Source organism: Silurus aristotelis (assembly GCF_946808225.1).
Source record: "Silurus aristotelis genome assembly, chromosome: 7".
Lineage (NCBI taxonomy): Eukaryota > Metazoa > Chordata > Actinopteri > Siluriformes > Siluridae > Silurus > Silurus aristotelis.
The window spans coordinates 16,262,429-16,284,235 of record NC_139580.1 but is presented as its reverse complement, the minus strand read 5'-3'; the positions used below and the strand labels follow the sequence as shown (position 1 = coordinate 16,284,235).

Here is a 21,807-nt window from a genome sequence, read left to right as displayed (position 1 = left end):
CATAGCCTTGGACAATTTTATATGGGACACTGAAATGTGTGGAAATGGGCTGAGACATAAAGGACTTGAGACAGGTGGAAAGGTAGTGATCACTCTGACCAGATTTAAGCTCCCCATACCACCACTGCAGGGAAAACAAAGTGACTGCAATGATCAATCATGACAAGACAATAAATGTCTGAAATAACATTTAGCTTCACCAAATACTTTTAGTATTGATTGAAGTCTGAGAAGCAAAATACAAACCCTTTCAGCAATGGAGCTGTAATGCTTATTTAAAATGCAATGCTCACAGTGGCATTTAAGCTGGAAACTTGCAGCCTACAGAGAGTGAAGAGAGAACATATGATCATTTCAAATCAGAGACTGAAGATACATACTCTAGACCAGAGCCATGCTGTTAGTTTGGCTTTAAAAACATGCTGCAATGTGAAGAAAATGAACAACACACCACACACAATTTCTCTGACTAATCCCAATACAATGCATCAGCCATGGCACAGCGCTATAGATACACAGTTAAACAATAAACATGCTCTTGAGGTTCCAGTGACCACTGTTCCCTCCGTGGACATTCGGTGCCACCCAGATGAGGATGGGTTCCCCTCTTGAGTCTGGTTCCTCTCAAGGTTTCTTCCTCTTGCCATCTCGGGGAGTTTTTCCTTGCCACAGTCGCCACTGGCTTGTTCATCAGGGTCAAACTTACTTATAAAGAACATATGAATTTTTTATCACCACATTATCTGTGTAATCTCTGAGACATTGTTCATTGTTAAAAACGCTATAAAAATAAAAACGAATTGAACTGAATTAACATAGCTAATATATCTAACAACTTAGTATATATATATATATATATATATATATATATATATATATATATATATATATATATATATATATATATATATATATATATATATATACACAGTGAGGAAAATAAGTATTTGAACACCCTGCTATTTTGCAAGTTCTCCCACTTAGAAATCATGGAGGGGTCTGAAATTGTCATCGTAGGTGCATGTCCACTGTGAGAGACATAATCTAAAATAAAAAATCCAGAAATCACAATATATGATTTTTAAACTATTTATTTGTATGATACAGCTGCAAATAAGTATTTGAACACCTGTCTATCAGCTAGAATTCTGACCCTCAAAGACCTGTTAGTCTGCCTTTAAAATGTCCACCCCCACTACATTTATTATCCTAAATTAGATGCACCTGTTTGAGGTCGTTAGCTGCATAAAGACACCTGTCCACCCCATACAATCAGTAAGAATCCAACTACTAACATGGCCAAGACCAAAGAGCTGTCCAAAGACACTGGAGACAAAATTGTACACCTCCACAAGGCTGGAAAGGGCTACGGGGAAATTGCCAAGCAGCTTGGTGAAAAAAGGTCCACTGTTGGAGCAATCATTAGAAAATGGAAGAAGCTAAACATGACTGTCAATCTCCCTCGGACTGGGGCTCCAAGCAAGAACTCACCTCGTGGGGTCTCAATGATCCTAAGGAAGGTGAGAAATCAGCCCAGAACTACACTAGAGGAGCTGGTCAATGACCTGAAAAGAGCTGGGACCACCGTTTATAAGGTTACTGTTGGTAATACACTAAGACGTCATGGTTTGAAATCATGCATGGCACGGAAGGTTCCCCTGCTTAAACCAGCACATGTCCAGGCACGTCTTAAGTTTGCCAATGACCATTTGGATGATCCAGAGGAGTCATGGGAGAAAGTCATGTGTTCAGATGAGACCAAAATAGAACTTTTGGGTCATAATTCCAGTGAACGTGTTTGGAGGAAGAAGAATGATGAGTACCATCCCAAGAACACCATCCCTACTGTGAAGCATAGGGGTGGTAGCATCATGCTTGGGGGGTGTTTTTCTGCACATGGGACAGGGCGACTGCACTGTATTAAGGAGAGGATGACCGGGGCCATGTATTTCGAGATTTTGGGGAACAACCTCCTTCCCTCAGTTAGAGCATTGAAGATGGGTCGAGGCTGGGTCTTCCAACATGACAATGACCCGAAGCACACAGCCAAGATAACCAAGGAGTGGCTCTGTATGAAGCATATCAAGGTTCTGGCATGGCCTAGCCAGTCTCCAGACCTAAACCCAATAGAGAATCTTTGGAGGGAGCTCAAACTCCGTGTTTCTCAGCGACAGGCCAGAAACCTGACTGATCTAGAGAAGATCTGTGTGGAGGAGTGGGCCAAAATCCCCCCTGCAGTGTGTGCAAACCTGGTGAAAAACTACAGGAAACATTTGACCTCTGTAATTGCAAACAAAGGCTACTGTACCAAATATTAACATTGACTTTCTCAGGTGTTCAAATACTTATTTGCAGCTGTATCATACAAATAAATAGTTAAAAAATCATACATTGTGATTTCTGGATTTTTTTTTTTAGATTATGTCTCTCACAGTGGACATGCACCTACGATGACAATTTCAGACCCCTCCATGATTTCTAAGTGGGAGAACTTGCAAAATAGCAGGGTGTTCAAATTCTTATTTTCCTCACTGTATATATATATATATATATATATATATATATATATATATATATATATATATATATATATATATATATATATACACACACACTGTATGTATGTATATATATATATATATATATATATATATATATATATATATATATATATATATATATATATATATATATATATATATATATACAGTGAGGAAAATAAGTATTTGAACACCCTGCAATTTTGCAAGTTCTCCCACTTAGAAATCATGGAGGGGTCTGAAATTGTCATCGTAGGTGCATGTCCACTGTGAGAGACATAATCTAAAAAAAAAATCCAGAAATCACAATGTATGATTTTTTTTAACTATTTATTTGTATGATACAGCTGCAAATAAGTATTTGAACACCTGAGAAAGTCAATGTTAATATTTGGTACAGTAGCCTTTGTTTGCAATTACAGAGTTCAAACGTTTCCTGTAGTTTTTCACCAGGTTTTCACACACTGCAGGAGGGATTTTGGCCCACTCCTCCACACAGATCTTCTCTAGATCAGTCAGGTTTCTGGCCTGTCGCTGAGAAACACGGAGTTTGAGCTCCCTCCAAAGATTCTCTATTGGGTTTAGGTCTGGAGACTGGCTAGGCCACGCCAGAACCTTGATATGCTTCTTACAGAGCCACTCCTTGGTTATCCTGGCTGTGTGCTTCGGGTCATTGTCATGTTGGAAGACCCAGCCTCGACCCGTCTTCAATGCTCTAACTGAGGGAAGGAGGTTGTTCTCCAAAATCTCGCAATACATGGCCCCGGTCATCCTCTCCTTAATACAGTGCAGTCACCCTGTCCCATGTGCAGAAAAACACCCCCAAAGCATGATGCTACCACCCCCATGCTTCACAGTAGGGATGGTGTTCTTGGGATGGTACTCATCATTCTTCTTCCTCCAAACACGTTTAGTGGAATTATGACCCAAAAGTTCTATTTTGGTCTCATCTGACCACATGACTTTCTCCCATGACTCCTCTGGATCATCCAAATGGTCATTGGCAAACTTAAGACGTGCCTGGACATGTGCTGGTTTAAGCAGGGGAACCTTCCGTGCCATGCATGATTTCAAACCATGACGTCTTAGTGTATTACCAACAGTAACCTTGGAAACAGTGGTCCCAGCTCTTTTCAGGTCATTGACCAGCTCCTCCCGTGTAGTTCTGGGCTGATTTCTCACCTTCCTTAGGATCATTGAGACCCCACGAGGTGAGATCTTGCATGAAGCCCCAGTCCGAGGGAGATTGACAGTCATGTTTAGCTTCTTCCATTTTCTAATGATTGCTCCAACAGTGGACCTTTTTTCACCAAGCTGCTTGGCAATTTCCCCGTAGCCCTTTCCAGCCTTGTGGAGGTGTACAATTTTGTCTCCAGTGTCTTTGGACAGCTCTTTGGTCTTGGCCATGTTAGTAGTTGGATTCTTACTGATTGTATGGGGTGGACAGGTGTTTTTATGCAGCTAACGACCTCAAACAGGTGCATCTAATTTAGGATAATAAATGTAGTGGAGGTGGACATTTTAAAGGCAGACTAACAGGTCTTTGGGGGTCAGAATTCTAGCTGATAGACAGGTGTTCAAATACTTATTTGCAGCTGTATCATACAAATAAATAGTTTAAAAATCATATATTGTGATTTCTGGATTTTTTTTTTTAGATTATGTCTCTCACAGTGGACATCCACCTACGATGACAATTTCAGACCCCTCCATGATTTCTAAGTGGGAGAACTTGCAAAATAGCAGGGTGTTCAAATACTTATTTTCCTCACTGTATATATATATATATATATATATATATATAAATATATATACTCTGTATATATATACTGTATATATATACTGTGTGTGTATATATATATATATATATATATATATATATATATATATATATATATATATATATATATATATATATATATATATATATATATATATATATATATATATATATATATAAATAAAAGTCTAACTTACAGAAAATTAATATAGAATACGTTTAACTTGTCTTGATTATGCCACAGCCATTCCTAGCCTAGCGGACAAGATGGAATTAATCTCTCCCCTATAAATTTAACTGTAACTGTAAGCTCATGCATGAAAAACATTGTATTCCCCAAACACACGTGATATGATGAAAAAGACGCTGAACAGCTTAACATCATCAATAACGCACGTGATATCCCAAACCCTTCCTTGTTGAGAACTGATAAGCAATAGATCGAGTTAGTGCATCAATTTCATAGCCACTTAATCTAGCAATAAAAAAATTCTGTAGCAGAGCTAATTGTTAAAAAAAGAGGTACAAGAAACATTTTGATGAAAACAAAATGGTTACAGACACACTATATGGACAAAAGTATTGGTACACCTGACTTTCCAGCTATATGTAATTCATCCCTAAACTGTTACCTTTTATGCATCTGTACATAAAACCTCTAACTTTGTGGTATGCTTCCATGCACCATTCACTTGAACTATGAGACTCAAACATGTTCTTGTGTATAAAGCGAGCTCCATGCCCATATGGTTTCCATCTGTTGGAGTGGACGATTTTGAGTAGCCTGCTGTAAAGCTCTGACCTCAATTCTATCAAACACCTTTCGGATGAATTGCAACGCTGACTGCACCCCAGGCCTCCTCGCCCTACATCAGTGCCTGATCTAAAATCTCCAAAACACATTCTAATATCTAGTAGAGCATCTTCCTAGAAGAGTGGAAGTAAGTAGAAACAGAAAATAGGGACTAAATGTGGAATGGGATGTTAAAAAATAAAATCTTATGACTGAGTGTCCACGAACTATTGCCCATATAATGGATGCAAATATATTCTCCTCTGTTCAGATGTGTATAATTTATTAGGTTAACGCATATACAGTAGGTGGTCAGATATGAAGCTTGGAGGGGAAATACAAGGCCACGTTCATTAACAAAGAATAGTACAAGTTACATTTGCATATCTTCTGCACATCATTTACCACATTTATTCATTGGCCTACAGCTGCCTTTTCCTGGTCTGAGTAGGAGTCATATGCACACCTCGATTTCAGGTAGCGGCGCTAGTCATGAGTGAGAACACCAAGTATTAAACACCATGGCAAACCAAAGCATAAACCGTTCCTAAATGCCTCATCCAGAGCCATAAACCATCCTAAATGGTTAAGCATCATGAAGTAACTTACCACCATTTATGTTAGATGCTTATTTGACCCTCACGAGCAAGGAATTGTATGTAATCTTTTGAATATCTACAGTTTAATGGGTGGGCACAACATATTGTAGTGTTTTGCCCAGCCATTTGTATAGTTACATAGAAAGTAATAGTATAGTTTGGGTTATACAGCAGCTCGGTGATGTACACAAGCCAAAAACATGCTGAAAACAAATATGCCAGCCAGACCCAAGAGCACAACACTGCTAAAACCTGAAATATTATCCAAAGACTTTCTGCCATTTACTTTCATCAAGTGTAATAAATAGGAGTACCTGAGCTGCCCAAACGCACATTCCTACTGCTGATTGGTGATCAGTGTTTAGAAGTGATATATAGAGAGGCCATGTCTGCTGCTGAAACGCAATACACACGACTCTTATTCTCTCTCACTAACTCACTCAGCATTCCTCAGAGTAACTCAAACCACATGAGAACTGATGTACTGCAACAAACTCATTCCTCAGATCACATTCTACACAGTGGAGGGCTATGGCACTTTGAGATGTGATTGTTTAGTTACAGATATGATTTTGTTGTAAGTGGCACAGTAGCAGGCTAAAAGAAAAAATTCTAGCCATTGTTGTGCGTGTGTGTGTGAGAGAGAAATGCCTCAGCAGGGGGTGTTCTGGGGTGAGAAAGAGAGTTGGACATCATTTCATAGTCAACAGTCATGTCATGGTCTGATAAACCAAAGCCATGACAGAAATGAGAGGACTGCCAAGAACCAGCACAGGCAGAGTGCTCTTGCTCTCGCTCGCTCTCGCTCTCTCTCTCTCTTAACCTTGATGCAGCTGAAACAAAAAGGGCTCTATCCATTCTGTGGTAAAGACATGTCCACTGAGCTCTGTTATCCAGTTCATACATTACAGCTAAGCCGTAGGTCCCGCTGTCTGCCATCTCTTATCTACGTCCATCATAAACAGAAGCGCTCGACTCGGTGAATTAGGCTCTCATGATGCATGCTGTAGTGAAGCCCTGAAAGCATTCAGCCACACATGCTGAGAGAGAGGGAGAGAGAAAATGAAAAGGAGGAGATGGACAGAGGTCTTAGGAAGTGGAGAGACTTGGAGACTAGAGTTTGTTGTCTGTCTCTTCGGGAAACAGCGCAGAGGACTCGGTCCATGAATAGACAGTCTCGTTCTTTCCTCTGCCAAAAGCCGGAGAACACAAGAGAATTGAGGAGACACAGTGGGCTCGAAAAATAAACACTGCCAATGTTCACTCAAGAAAGAAAGCAAAGAGAGCCCACTCTCTTCAAAGCAATTTCATGCCTTTTGAGACCTGAATGCTTAACAAGATCTGCTACTCTGAAACTCGGGGCATGAAACAATTAACAAGATCTGTAAAGTTGTCTATGAACGTTCACAAGCCATGCTTAGAGCTGTGTACTCATAGTTCATGCATATAAAAAAAGAAGACTGTACCATTTTAACCATAATAAAAATGTACTTACAAGGTGAATATTTAATATATTTTTTTATAATGCCCACTTATATATCTAATCAGCAATGGTCATTAACTTTTATTATGGCACAACCAAGAAGAGGAGAGAGACATTCCAGCAAATGTTGTCCTCATTCAATTATGCAAGTATCTGTGAAATTGCAGCACAGAGAATCAAAGTAAAGGGCAAAGCAAAAATTCCATTACACTCATAATGAGCATACAAAATCCTGAACCGTCTCTCTTGCAAATGCACACTTTTTTTTATTTTATTTATCTCTTTTCCAGTGTCAGGATTACCCGTTGGGAATCGCCTACATGCAAATCATCGGTGCATATTCTCCTGTATTAATAGAGACATCAAGTGATGTGGCCATTAAAAACAATGAGCAACTGTGTACATGTTTGCAGAGGAAAAAGAAGACACACCCACTCAAAATCCTCTTTGCAAACCGCTCGCTTGTACACTGCTCAGCCCAATTAAAGCATAGTTTCCTTCATAAATGATGTACTGGGATGGACAGAGTGTGGGAGTGTGTCTCAAACAGTCCAGAAAGGAGAAAGAGAAACTGCTGGCTATCTAATGCATGCCAAGCTTTTGATCATTAGACTGCAACCTGAATCATAATCAGAGATGCCATAGCCACTGATGATCCTACAACATGACTGATTCAAATAAATGGTTATTATCCAGCAACATGGCTAAACGTCATATAGTGATACAACACTGTTGTCAAACAGCTGTCAAACAGCTGATCATCATACAGTCAACACATAAGGATAACATGACCATGTCATCACTTAGCAAAATGAACAAAAGTTATTCAGCAACAAAAGCGAGGTCATCAACATTCACATCAATCCACATCAACATTAATGAGCATGTGTCGTTTGTGGCATTTTTTGACGTGCAGTAATTTTAGTTGTTGCAGTAGCCATCTGAATTTCCACCTCCATGCCAGTCAGTCATAAGTAGGCATCAAATGCACAAGGCTGTACAGTACAACTTGGGATATGACTACCATCTCTCTCATTATTACTTAGACCCCTTTTCATTCTACGCATAGTTTGTCCTAACTTTTATCTCCGGCCCTCTTATATGTGACATGTTAACATGCAGTATAGGATATTAAAAGAAAACCAAAGATCAGAGAAGTATGGAAAGCTGAATTGCTTTCTGCTCTCTCTCTCTCTCTCTCTCTCTCTCTCTCTCTCTCTCTCTGTATAAATAAGCAGAGTTGGGTCATGGGGGAGTGAGAGAGTGCATGAGATAAGGATTGACAGAGAAATAAAAATGGAGGATAAAAATAAAAGCCACAGAGGAGCACAGGCAAAATTACCATTTTGCACAGCTTACAAGATTTCCTGAGAAACAGAAAAGTGCCTCAAGAATCAGTGTAGGAAGAGGAATGGAGCACAGGGCCTCTCAATCACAATGAGTATGCATATATAGAAAATTGTTTTTATTTCTAAAATAATGTGACACTTTACAATGAATGGGTTGCGTGTGTGTTTTGTGTATACCGTCTGAGTATACGTTCAAGCTTAAATTTCTTTTTCATACTTAACAAAATGAGAACCCCCTTGTGCCCTCTTCAACTGCCTGGTTCCCTCTTGTTTATTTTTCTCTTGTTATTATATATTAATCTCATTGTTTTTCGCTCTCGCTGGCCCCCCCGACTATGGAAAAGCCCTTTAATCTCCTGCCTTTTGCTACTCTACATAATCCTCTATATTTCATTAGTGCCCTTTTCTCCTCCTCTCTCTTCTCCTCCTTTCTTTTCATCGCTCCCCCAGTCTGTAGTTTTTCAACTCTCTCATTTTCCCCACTCAAGCCACTCCATCTCACACGCCCGCTGACATGCAATCACTCTTCCTCCTCCCTCGCTGCAGCCATTCACATTCGCTCCTCGTGTCATCTTTCAGAAGATTTTTTTTATAGTAACATTTCCAGATGGGTAAATGTGCTCAGCCCTCAAATATCCCAGAGGTCTTTGTGCACCATTACACTTTCTAAACCTGCTTATGCTAAGTGGTCGCATACAAATATGCATGATGCCATACAGTATTAGTGCACAACGGCATGTAAATAGGGTTGTATCTGACTGAATAATATGTGCACTGGTCGAAGGGGTTTGGCATTGAATACCAGAGCTTCTGCTGTCACTGTGATGCTGATGGAATAGAGGCTTAATTACAAACCAGTTGCACAAAAGATTTGTAGTTGTAAAGGATGGCAGCATAGTTTTCACTGCTTGCAACAACCCCATATAATATTACTTTACAATACGTTTGGTGTTTATATGTGCCTGCTAATCTTGGCTTTGCAAAATGACTAACGGTTTTCTTTCAGACTTTCAGATGTCCCACTGCGGAAGACATGTTAACGGAAGAGTGGAGTTTAACCATGACTGAGTCAGAATGGACTACAGTGAGAGAATCACAGAGTAGCAATTCAACTTTCAGTTAAGGAAACCAAGTGAAAGCGAAATGTCATTAGGCGTTCTATTGGCAATGCAGCCTTTCAAAAGCCTTCTTTTAAAACACACTCTTCTAGAAAACAAGCTGCTTTGCAAAACAACACAGCAGCAGTAAAACAGGACCTGTGCTGATGTGTATCTGTACACCTGAGAGAAGCAGCTGTGAATTTGTACACCATACTTTAAGGGCTGAAGGTAAACTGAGCTGGTCATTTCATTACATTTAGTATTGGAACCATGTGAGAGCAAGAGAATGGGTGTGAGATTAAAAGTAACTGCAGGACTAAGAATACAAGCGAGTGACTACTAAAACAAGTGCCTGAGAATCATGTAAATAAAAGCATGCAGAAGAGTGCAAATAAGCGAGAGTGTGAGAGAGTGCAAAAATGAACGAGAGTGAGTGGAAAAGTGCGTGAGTGTGAAATTGAAAGTGTGTGAGTGAGTGGCAGACTGAGTAGAAAAATGAATGAGAGAGAGTCTAAGAGAGAGACAATGTATGCAAGAGAGTAAATGTGAAAGAGAGCGAGAGCGAGAGAGAGACAGACAGAGACGGAGAGAGTGTGTGGGAGTGAATGAATGAATGTGAGTGTGAGAATGCATGTGAAAAGGACAGATGAGTGTGTGTGAGAACAGTTGAGGTTGGTACTAAGTTACCATGGTTACAGGGAGAGATGGTTAATTACAGTGGCTTAACAGAGCTGGCACAGGCCAGTGAACAGTAGACATTCTCACACACACACACACTCACTTTAATGGGTTAGATTTTGAGTCCTGCTCAGAGTTACTGGGAGAAGGAATAATATCCATCTGTGCTTCCTCATTACAGCTTGGGCTTGGCTTATAATGGTTACCTGTTACTGAGCTAAAACACACACACACACACACACACACACACACACACACACACACACACACACACACACACACACACACACACACACACACACACACACACACACACTAAAGGTTGGATTTGCTGAGAATGTAACAGTGCATGGTTATAAGTATAGGCACTGCATTTTGGAGGATGCTCTCAGAAAATGCATCTTTCTTGGAAAGCTTCCAAACAGCTTGTTGTTATGAAAGCATTTGGTTGGTTGGCTTGAAGCTTGACAAGGGAATGAACCAAACTGCACACTTCTGAAACGGATCTTTAAAATACTTTTTCCATCCTTCCACATCTACCCTGTGCTACAGTTGGCAATTCGATATATATTTACAATATTTCACAAAAGTGAGTACACCCCTAAAATTATATCAACCATTTTAGTATATCTTCTCAATACAATACTACAGAACAAAAATACTATAGAAATGAGTACAGCCTAAGTGATAACAGCTGTAGATCATTTAACCAAGCAAAGCCACATGTCATTTTTTTTTTTATCATGTTCATGTTTTTGTCTGCTTGACAGGACCATACAGATTTGTGTATCTTGTATTAAAGCAGCTAAAATTTGGTGCTTTCAGTACAATTCTCTAATACTGACCACATGTCCATACCATCTCAATCTCGCCTTCCTCACCTTGCATGTAGGACGTTTTGGAGACAAGGTGAGGGAGGTGAGATTGAGATGGTTTGGACATGTTCAGAGGAGAAACATGGAGTATATTGGTAGGAGAATGCTGAGGATGGAGCCACCAGGAAGGAGGAAAAGAGGAAGACCAAGGAGCCGGTTTGTGGATGTGGTGAGGGAAGACATGCAGGTAGTTGGGTTGAAAGAGGCAGATGTAGAGGACAGGGGGGTATGGAGATGGATGATCCGCTGTGGTGACCCCTAATGGGAGAAGCCGAAAGAAGAAGAAGAAGGATGTTCAACATGGCACCTCATGGCAAAGAACTCTCTAAGGATTTGAGAATTAGAATTGGTGCTCTCCACAAAGATGGCTGAGGCTATAAGAAGATCAGTAACACTCTAAAACTGAGTAACAGCACAGTGGTCAGAATCATACAGAGGTTTTCCAAGACGGGTTCCACTCGGAACAAACTTCGCAAGGGTCCATCAAAGAAGTCGAGTCCTCGTGCTGTAGATCAGGTGCAGAAGCTGGCTTCAAAAAACAGAGTTCCAGGAGAGGAAGCTTCGCTTGTCAAAGCTCAAACCATATGCCACACACTGCAAAATGTCTGTTTGCATGAATGTCGTCCCAGAAGGAAGCCTCTTCTGAATCTGGCTCACAAGAAAACACTCAAACAGTTTGCTGAAGAGCACGAATTACTGGAACCATGTCCTGTGGTCTGATAAGACCAAGATAAAATTGTTTGGCTTACATGGTGTCCAGCACGTGTGGTGAGGCCCTGGTGAGGATTTCCAAGAAAAATGTGCCTTGCCAACAGTCAAGCATGGTGGTAGCATCATGGTCTGTGGCTGCATGAGTACTGCTGGAACTGGGGAGCTGTAGTTCATTGAAGGAAACATGGATTCCAACATGCACTGTGACATTCTAAAGCAGAACATGAGCAGTTTTCAACCTAATAACGACCTAAAACACACCACCAAAATGACGACTGCCTTGCTGAGGAAGCTGAAGGTGATTTAGTATGTCTCCATCCCTAAACCCTATTGAGCACCTGTGGGGTATCCTGAAGCTTCAAGTGTCTAACCATCCAGTGGAAGAGGATCCCGGCAACAGCCTATGTAGCTGGCGATTTCCATGCCCAAGAGGATTGACGCAGTGCTATATAGCAATGGTGCTCACACAAAATGTTGACACTCTGGACACAGTTTTCACATGTTCACTTAGGGTGTAGATGTATGAATACACATTTTACCTTACCATTCTCGGGTGCAAATTAGACTGTCTCTGTACAGAACATGGTGCTCACAGTGTGTGGATATTTCTCCGAATTTTTTTCTGCCTTTTACATAATACCTGGACTTCTGTCAAATCTTTCTGTAGGTGTTGAACTGCTCTTGTTGACAATGCCCTTTTGCAGTTTAATGCAACATGTCAGTCTGTTGTCAGTGGTGTCCAGAAAGGACACAATTACCTCCCAGACAGTCTCTCAGCAGTCTGCGCTACACTGATACTGATTAAAAACAACAAAATATGTGCAGCACCCATCACATCTGAAATATGCTTTGACAGCTCAGAACATTCTGCTGATTTGCAGACATATTCAAGATGCCTTAAATGAGGCTCTTTGGACCCAGTGGACAGACGTGCAACAGCTACACAGTGTGGATCAACGATATGAGGCAATGTTGTATATGTAAAGGAAATTGATGATCAAAATGAATTTGCCATCAGGTTGTGACAGGCTGTCTGCGGGCCTTTTAAAATTCTGATTTAAATGCAATTAAAACAAAAGAGGAAGTGAGGATATGCCAAACGGAGTACCATGTATTTACAAAAGAATGATTGAGCACAATTATCATGACAGTAATGAAAGCCTTGACAGCTTCTGGTCTTTGAGAGTTTTTAGTGTTTCATGATCTTCATTTCAAGTAAAGATAGACTGTCTTTTTCAAAACAACCAATAATCTAAAGCACGTTAAGAAGGCAAGAAATGTCCCAAATTACCTCCTGACAAGAAACACCTATGAATTATGAATGAAAACCATTCCAATCTGATAAGAGAATGCTATAGTTTGGATGTCTTTTCATAGTTTGGATGTCTTCAGTACAATTAACAATGTTAAGGGGAGAAAGAAAATCACTGAAAGAGGTGTGTCCAGACATTTGACTGGTGATGTCCATTATACATTAGATGGACAAAAGTTTACAAAGACCTGATAAGATTAATCGAATTCCACATTTCGTCTCTACTTTTATTGTCTGTATTTCAATATTACAACATAAACCAACTACAGGCCTACCAGCTGCTATATTAGTTTGGCAGCAACATTACTAATAAATAATAATAAACTACATGAACAGGTGTTCGTTGGGAGTGATGAAGATGGACAGGATTAGAAATGAGTTTATTAGAGCGCATGTGGGACGTTTTGAAGACAAAATGAGGGAGGCGAGATTGAGCTGTTTTGGACATGTGCACGGACGATCCGCTGTGGCGACCCCTAATGGGAGAAGCTGAAAGAAGAAGAAGGAGAAGACACTACATGAACAAAGGGGATAATGGACTTTTCCAGCCATGTTTATTTTTTTTTACCAAACTGTTACCACAAAGTTGGAGGCACACAATTGTATAGGATGTCTTTGGATCTTGTAGCATAAAATTGTCCCTTCACTTGAACTAGGAGACACAATCGTGATCCAGCATGACAATGCCCCTGTGTACAAAGCCAACTCCATGAAGATATGATTTACATGCGGTGCCGTCGATGTTCCAAATAATCCCAAGGGGTTATGGTTAGGGTTAATAGTGTCTAATAGGGATAAGGTCAGAGATCTATAGCAAGATCTTTCACTCTAACCCATGTAAATCACATGTTCATGCAGCTGGCTTTGTACACAGGAGCATTGGCATGCTGGACCACATTTGTGTCTCCCAAAAAAAAACGTTGCAGAAAAAGTAAATGATCCCTTTTGTTCATATAGTGTATTATTATTTATTAGTAATGTTACTGCCAAACTAAAACAGCAGCTGGTAGGCCTGTAGTTGGTTTATGTTGTAATTTTGAAATACAGACAATGGAACATTTTGCAGGGTCATATTTTATCTGAGCTGTTACTTTTTGAACAAAAACCTATTTGATGCTCATTTTGACACATTTTGATGTAGTACAGCGCCACAGCTGTGTCACTTTCAAAATGATGCTGTGTTCATCAAGATAGCCCTTTACACCAGTCACACACGCGTCAAGCAAATATTTGTACATTTTTTTTAACATGAAATATTTATAATATAAAGTGCTGCCTAGGACGAGAACTCAGCAGTTTGTACGTGCCGAGTCACTTCTGCTGAAAAAACAGTTAAAAATGGCATATTGGCTACGATGTGATGTGCTTTTTGTGCTTGGTATAAAATGGGATTTATCTTATGATGAAACACGAAAGATATCTGAACTGTTGCTCTTGGTAACGATAGAGACACTTCTGGAAATGTGGAGAAAGAAAATGCTATTTAATTTTAGAAAATCTAAAGACATTGAAAGGACCTGTAGACATTCTCCTTTGATATTAAAATGTATATTTGATTATGTACAAAATATTTTCTCAGTAAATTTAAGGCTTTTTAATCTAATTTTACTCTTTTTGCTTTTTTCTCTGCCATTTCTCATTTTTGACTTTCTGTTGAATGTGATTGACTGGTGGTGGACAAACAGTAAAAAAAAAAAAAAAAAAAAAAAACACAAATGAATTGTTTTCAATAAATTGTATATTGTCTATTGTAATAAATTGTATTAAAATATCATATACCTTCCTGATGAGAGCACACTGTGGTATAATGTTATATAAAAATATACATAATGCTTTCTCAGCAGATGGACCTGAAATTTTGTATAAATCCATTTCTAGTAACATTCGTATGTAAAACGATATTCATTTTAAATGCTGTGAGTAAATTCGGCATCAAATACGATATATTTTCTAAGCAGAAGTGTTTGTAGAGAGCTTTCTGGCTCACAAAGAGCAGAATGGGAGGCAGACAATAGATTATTTGCCACAGTCTTTCAGTACACTTTTCAGTGATTTGCTTCAGGAACACACACATGCACACACACAGCTCTTTGTGTTCATCTCACTGTCTTCCTCCAGCTTCTGTATCTTTTTCCCCCCTCTCTTCTTCTCACTAAAACAGAGAACACTCATTAGACAAAAACCATCATAAGGTTTGTCCTGAATACCACTCGTCTCCTTCATCTCCACCCTCCCTTCACAAACCAGTGCTTGATCAAGCCCCTGCTGCCATAATGATGTTAGTCATATAGCAGTGATGTCAGTAAGCTCATTGGTTTGAGACATAAATTACCCTAATTTCTCATCCTGCACACTTATTTTTATATTCATCAACATTCGAAACATTTGTGTAGTTAAAATTCACTTAAATATACAAAAACAAACCACTGATCATACTAAACTCTTTATATTTTTCAAATGAATTTGTACTGGTAGTTACATTTCCATTCAGCTCTTGTCATTTTCTATCCTTCCTTCCTATAAAAGCTGGACAAAAATGATTTGCCCAAAAACTGAACCTGTCCTGGTGACTGAACATGTAGTTCAAGAAGACTATTCACCAGAGAGAGCTGGTGCTGTTTCTCTGCACATGTGTGAGCTCTGCTTTCAGATGCGAATTTAAATCCACTCCATCGCCCACAGCTAAATGCATGCAGTTGAGATCCTCACTTCCTCTGCAACTACTTCCTAACTGCTTTCGCTACTTCCTGAGTTGCAGCTGAGTCATTCTTTCATCCTTATATTCCAATCGTATGGTTTCTTTTCCCCCTCCTCACAGAGGCTTCTCTGCTCCCATTTCATATAACTCTTCTTAATTAGCTACAATATGATACTCGTATCAATATTTTCCTCGACTATTTCCTTTGGCGGCATCATTCACAGCAATCCCGCTACAACACTGCTTTTCCTCTAGGTAAATACATTTAGTGTTGTTTACACACTACTGTTTGCTGTTCTGTAAGAACTCTGTTCCAAAGGATCCATTAGCAAACAGATAAATAAATGAGACCCAGGCTGGTAAGCTAACAGTCGCTGAGGCAGAGCCAAACAATAAATCAGCCAAACCAGAAAAAGAGAGAGAGAGAGAGAGAGAGAGAGAGAGAGAGAGAGAGAGAGAGAGAGAGAGAGAGAGAGAGAGAGAGAGACAACCGTTAGCAAACTTCATTTGTTTGTTCTCTTTATTTTTTCCTTATAATAGATACACAGAAACGATCTTGTGCTGTGCTGACCAACAGAGGGAGACTCTGTGATAGAGAGAGAGAGAGAGAGAGAGAGAGAGAGAGAGAGAGAGAGAGAGAGAGAGAGAGAGCGAGCGAGAGAGAGAGAGAGAGAAGGATAGGCTCAGGTGCATTAGACGGGAAGGTATAGGTCTTATCTGTCACCTGCAGCTCTCTTCTTATTAGCGGAAGGCATGCTAGAAGCTCAAAGCTCAAGAAAAGCTGGCGTTTCATCAAGGCAAGTCTGCCGAGCAGAGAGTATGTGTTTGTATGTGTGTGTGTGTGTGTGTGTGTGTGTGTGTGTGTGTATATGTGTGTGTGTGTGTGTGAATGCACACTTTATGGGATGTCTTCAGAGCAAAGCACAAAAAATTGTGCCCAAGAATGAGATAGACAGTGACAGTGACAGAGAGAGAGAGAGAGAGAGAGAGAGAGAGAGAGAGAGAGAGAGAGAGAGAGAGAGAGAGAGAGAGAGAGAGAGAGAGGAAGAGAGAGAATGTTTACTGATGTCCTCGATGTGCTCTAAAGACCACATCTGTGCTTAGTTTCCAAAATGTGGTGAGTAGTGGGTATGAAAGTATCTGTAATCATACACAAAAGATAAAAAAGAAATCTAGTAAAGATATATAACCATGTAAAGAAACCTCTGGATGAAGGCCATGTATTATTTTTATACATAGATATTCTGAAACCCTTAGTTTAAATCACGCACTGTCACTTTCATCCATACCTCTCACATCCTGTCCACAACAATGTGCTTTATTTAGATCAAGAAAATGAATGCTCAACTTTCCATCAGTGCAATGAAAAGAGCTGAAGCTGCATTTACACAATTGCAGCCCAGTTCCTTTATTAATATTAATTCTATATAAACACTATGAACAATTACAACTTGCACAGTAATGGCAAGTTTGTAGAAATATTGTTTAGTCCATTTAACTACACACAGAGCATTGTGTTTCCCCACGGACCATTATGACTGATGCACCACCTGATAAACTCTTTAGCACTCTGAACAGGTTAACACAGAGGACGCTGCACAATGAAAAATGGAGAAACGGGGGAAAAAAACAGCGAGGGGTGAGGAGAAGATTCAGCCAAAGAAAACAACAAAGTTTCCAAAGTTTGGGATCATTTTAAACTAATACATAAAGAAAACACAGTGCAGTTTTTAGTAATTTAAAATAGATTTTTATAGGCCTGTACACTTCCTGCTAATTGCTGACTGTTGTAACCTTCAGAAAATTTTGTTGTAATCTTTTTCCATGCTACAGTCATTGTTGTTCTCTAATTTTGATCAATGTGTTTTCTGCAAAATAATGTTTTTTTTTTAATGCCTTAGTTAATTTGTGGAAAAGGTGTTCTGGTAGCATGGTATAGACAGGACATTATTTCAGAATTGTTCAATTGTTTATAAATTGTTCTCTAATTTTTATGTGTGTGTATATATATATATATATATATATATATATATTTTAGGTATGCATACATACATTTTGATGTAATATGGCAATTAATGCACTAAACAGGTTTAGTTTTCACAGATATTCTTGTGTGCACGACACATAAAACAAACACACTTTCTTTCTTTTTTACACTTCTAGAACACAGCTGGTGTGAATTGAAACAGTTGTTAAAACTAAATTGGAACTGCTGTATTTGACACATAGAACATTGCCTTATAAAAGCAACTGATGTGAATGGAAGGTGTTACTGTATAGAAATCAGTACAGAAGTGAGAAAAGCAAAGAAAACTGTAATTCACTACATCTTTCATGAATAAACATCATACATATAAATATATTGTGTAGGGGTTTCAGTAGGGTAGTGACTGTATGTTTATGTGTGTGTGTGTGTGTGTGTGTGTGTGTGTGTGTGTGTGTGTGTGTGTGTGTGTGTGTGTGTGTGTGTGTGTGTGTGATATCAGTTACCTGCTGTGGAAAGGCAGTTCTCTTCATCACTGTTGTCCTGGCAGTTGTCTTGCCCATTACAGAGGAAACTTCGATCCACACATTGGCCATTCCTGCAGTGAAAGCGAGCCGCTGAGCACACCAAAGGATTACCTGCTGCAGAGAGAGAGAGAGAGAGAGTGAGAGACACAGAGCAGAGCAAACTTTAATATGGATCTTTAATGACAGAAGGTCATTGTCTTAACAGCCGTCATTAGCACTGTGGCAGAGAGCAACAAATGTAGGGTATGACCTGTGCTAACTGCAGTCCCTCTGTGTACAGACACACAATGATCTGTCATTGATTTCACAGCATTATATTGCCTTCTCATCCACCACTCATACAGCTTATTAAAGCCACGGAGGCCACCAAAGCCATGGAAAACTCTTGGGTCTGATTGGGTCACTAGCTGGCTGGCTTTAACTTCAAAGCAGATCCACTGTACATGGAATCATGCTATTGATCGATTGCTTGAATGTAACCACACATGTAGCATAAACAACAAAAAGCAGGAGCGATTTAAACAAGTGGGAATGATTCCCACTCATGTTTACAAAACTCCACCCCCATGATAGATGGTGGACTGTCTAACATGTCTAAAATGAAAACGACTTAGAGAAAGCGCATGCAAACAAAAACAAGCGTTCTGAACCCGGAAAAGAGTTTACCTAAAGAGCTTTCACCGCATAATAACAGCAACTGTAACAAAATTAGCAACCAATTTTGCTAAGGCCAGTCAACCCATAATTTTTCTCCTGTTCTGGGCATCCTTAAAGTTATTTGTACAAGTAAACAATAAATCATTTGAATTTAAATATCTAACAAATGATTCAATTTAAAGATTATATTTTCTTGTTCTGTAGCTAATTTGTATGCACGCATCATACAGAAGCCACATTGCCTTATCTTGGGTACCATAAGAAAAAGACTCCGGTTATACACAGCATCTGAGACGTCCATAATTTATTTATATCTCCATATATACAGTGAGGAAAATAAGTATTTGGACACCCTGCTATTTTGCAAGTTCTCCCACTTAGAAATCATGGAGGGGTCTGAAATTGTCATCGTAGGTGCATGTCCACTGTGAGAGACATAATCTAAAAAAAAAAGTCCAGAAATCACAATATATGATTTTTTTAACGATTTATTTGTATGATACAGCTGCAAATAGGTATTTGAACACCTGTCTATCAGCTAGAATTCTGACCCTCAAAGACCTGTTAGTCTGCCTTTAAAATGTCCACCTGCACTACATTTATTATCCTAAATTAGATGCACCTGTTTGAGGTCGTTAGCTGCATAAAGACACCTGTCCACCCCATACAATCGGTAAGAATCCAACTACTAACATGGCCAAGACCAAAGAGCTGTCCAAAGACACTAGAGACAAAATTGTACACCTCCACAAGGCTGGAAAGGGCTACGGGGAAATTGCCAAGCAGCTTGGTGAAAAAAGGTCCACTGTTGGAGCAATCATTAGAAAATGGAAGAAGCTAAACATGACTGTCAATCTCCCTCGGACTGGGGCTCCATGCAAGAACTCACCTCGTGGGGTCTCAATGATCCTAAGGAAGGTGAGAAATCAGCCCAGAACTACACTAGAGGAGCTGGTCAATGACCTGAAAATAGCTGGGACCACCGTTTTCAAGGTTACTGTTGGTAATACACTAAGACGTCATGGTTTGAAATCATGCATGGCACGGAAGGTTCTCCTGCTTAAACCAGCACATGTCCAGGCACGTCTTAAGTTTGCCAATGACCATTTGGATGATCCAGAGGAGTCATGGGAGAAAGTCATGTGGTCAGATGAGACCAAAATAGAACTTTTGGGTCATAATTCCACTAAACGTGTTTGGAGGAAGAAGAATGATAAGTACCATCCCAAGAACACCATCCCTACTGTGAAGCATGGGGGTGGTAGCATCATGCTTTGGGGGTGTTTTTCTGCACATGGGACAGGGCGACTGCACTGTATTAAGGAGAGGATGACCGGGGCCATGTATTGCGAGATTTTGGGGAACAACCTCCTTCCCTCAGTTAGAGCATTGAAGATGGGTTGAGGCTGGGTCTTCCAACATGACAATGACCTGAAGCACACAGCCAGGATAACCAAGGAGTGGCTCTGTTAGAAGCATATCAAGGTTCTGGCATGGCCTAGCCAGTCTCCAGACCTAAACCCAATAGAGAATCTTTGGAGGGAGCTCAAACTCCGTGTTTCTCAGCGACAGGCCAGAAACCTGACTGATCTAGAGAAGATCTGTGTGGAGGAGTGGGCCAAAATCCCCCCTGCAGTGTGTGCAAACCTGGTGAAAAACTACAGGAAACGTTTGACCTCTGTAATTGCAAACAAAGGCTACTGTACCAAATAATAACATTGACTTTCTCAGGCGTTCAAATACTTATTTGCAGCTGTATCATACAAATAAATAGTTTAAAAATCATACATTGTGATTTCTGGATTTTTTTTTTTTTAGATTATGTCTCTTACAGTGGACATGCACCTACGATGACAATTTCAGACCCCTCCATGATTTCTAAGTGGGAGAACTTGCAAAATAGCAGGGTGTTCAAATACTTATTTTCCTCACTGTATATCTCCATCTATATATATCTCCATCCATATATATATATATATATATATATATATATATATATATATATATATATATATATATATATATATATATATATATATATATATATATATATATATATATATATATATATATATCCTCATCTGGATGTGACACTTGACATATTCCAATTATTTTTACCTTGTCTCATAATGCCCAAACACTCCTCTTGTGCCACACATTGGGACATTATCGGTTGAACAGTGACAGCCAGGGTTCTTTAAATGCCAGTTAAATTTGAATCAACTGGAAATCAACATTAACTATCAAACGCGAATGACTGAATGAATTTAAAAAAAAAAAAGAGCTGTGAAACAAAAAAATAAATTCTTAGATGCAATATTACATGCAAACAAATCCAGTGCAGTCTCTGCTCTTCTAGATTAAAAGAGGTAAATCGAGGCAGAATTATCTGGAGGACAGATCGAGGCAATCATACTGCAGAACGTTCTGCCTGCTTCTAGCAAAGTTCGGTTTAACAGGTTAGATTAGATCTGAGCATACATGATGCCCTGCTGGCTACACCTAACAGCTCTGCCTGCATGATGGGATTTGCTTTATTAAAATCACACAGCCTGAGAATTTAGTCTGCGCCTTCAGGATGCCAGGCTGGAGGAGAGAAAGAAAAAAAGAAAATCCAAAAAAACTATGAATTAGAGTTGAATGAGTGTACTTTGATGCACTGTGACAAGTTTTCAAACATCAAATGTTCTTTCCATTTAATTAGCAAAGCGCCTTGTGAGA

At 39.5% G+C, this 21,807-nt stretch overlaps 1 protein-coding gene across 2 annotated transcripts in view; it reads right to left on the bottom strand.

Annotated features, from left to right (window-relative positions):
* Positions 1-21,807, bottom strand: part of ldlrad3 (low density lipoprotein receptor class A domain containing 3) — an 83,626-nt gene that overhangs the window by 12,358 nt on the left and 49,461 nt on the right. Inside the window, exon 4 of one of the 2 annotated variants that reach the window (XM_083547589.1) lies at positions 18,409-18,540. In XM_083547589.1, coding sequence (XP_083403715.1) covers positions 18,409-18,540 — 132 coding nt within the window. Of the gene's footprint in view, positions 1-18,408; positions 18,544-21,807 lie in introns of both variants that reach the window. The other variant, XM_083547588.1, reaches the window with a different exon arrangement.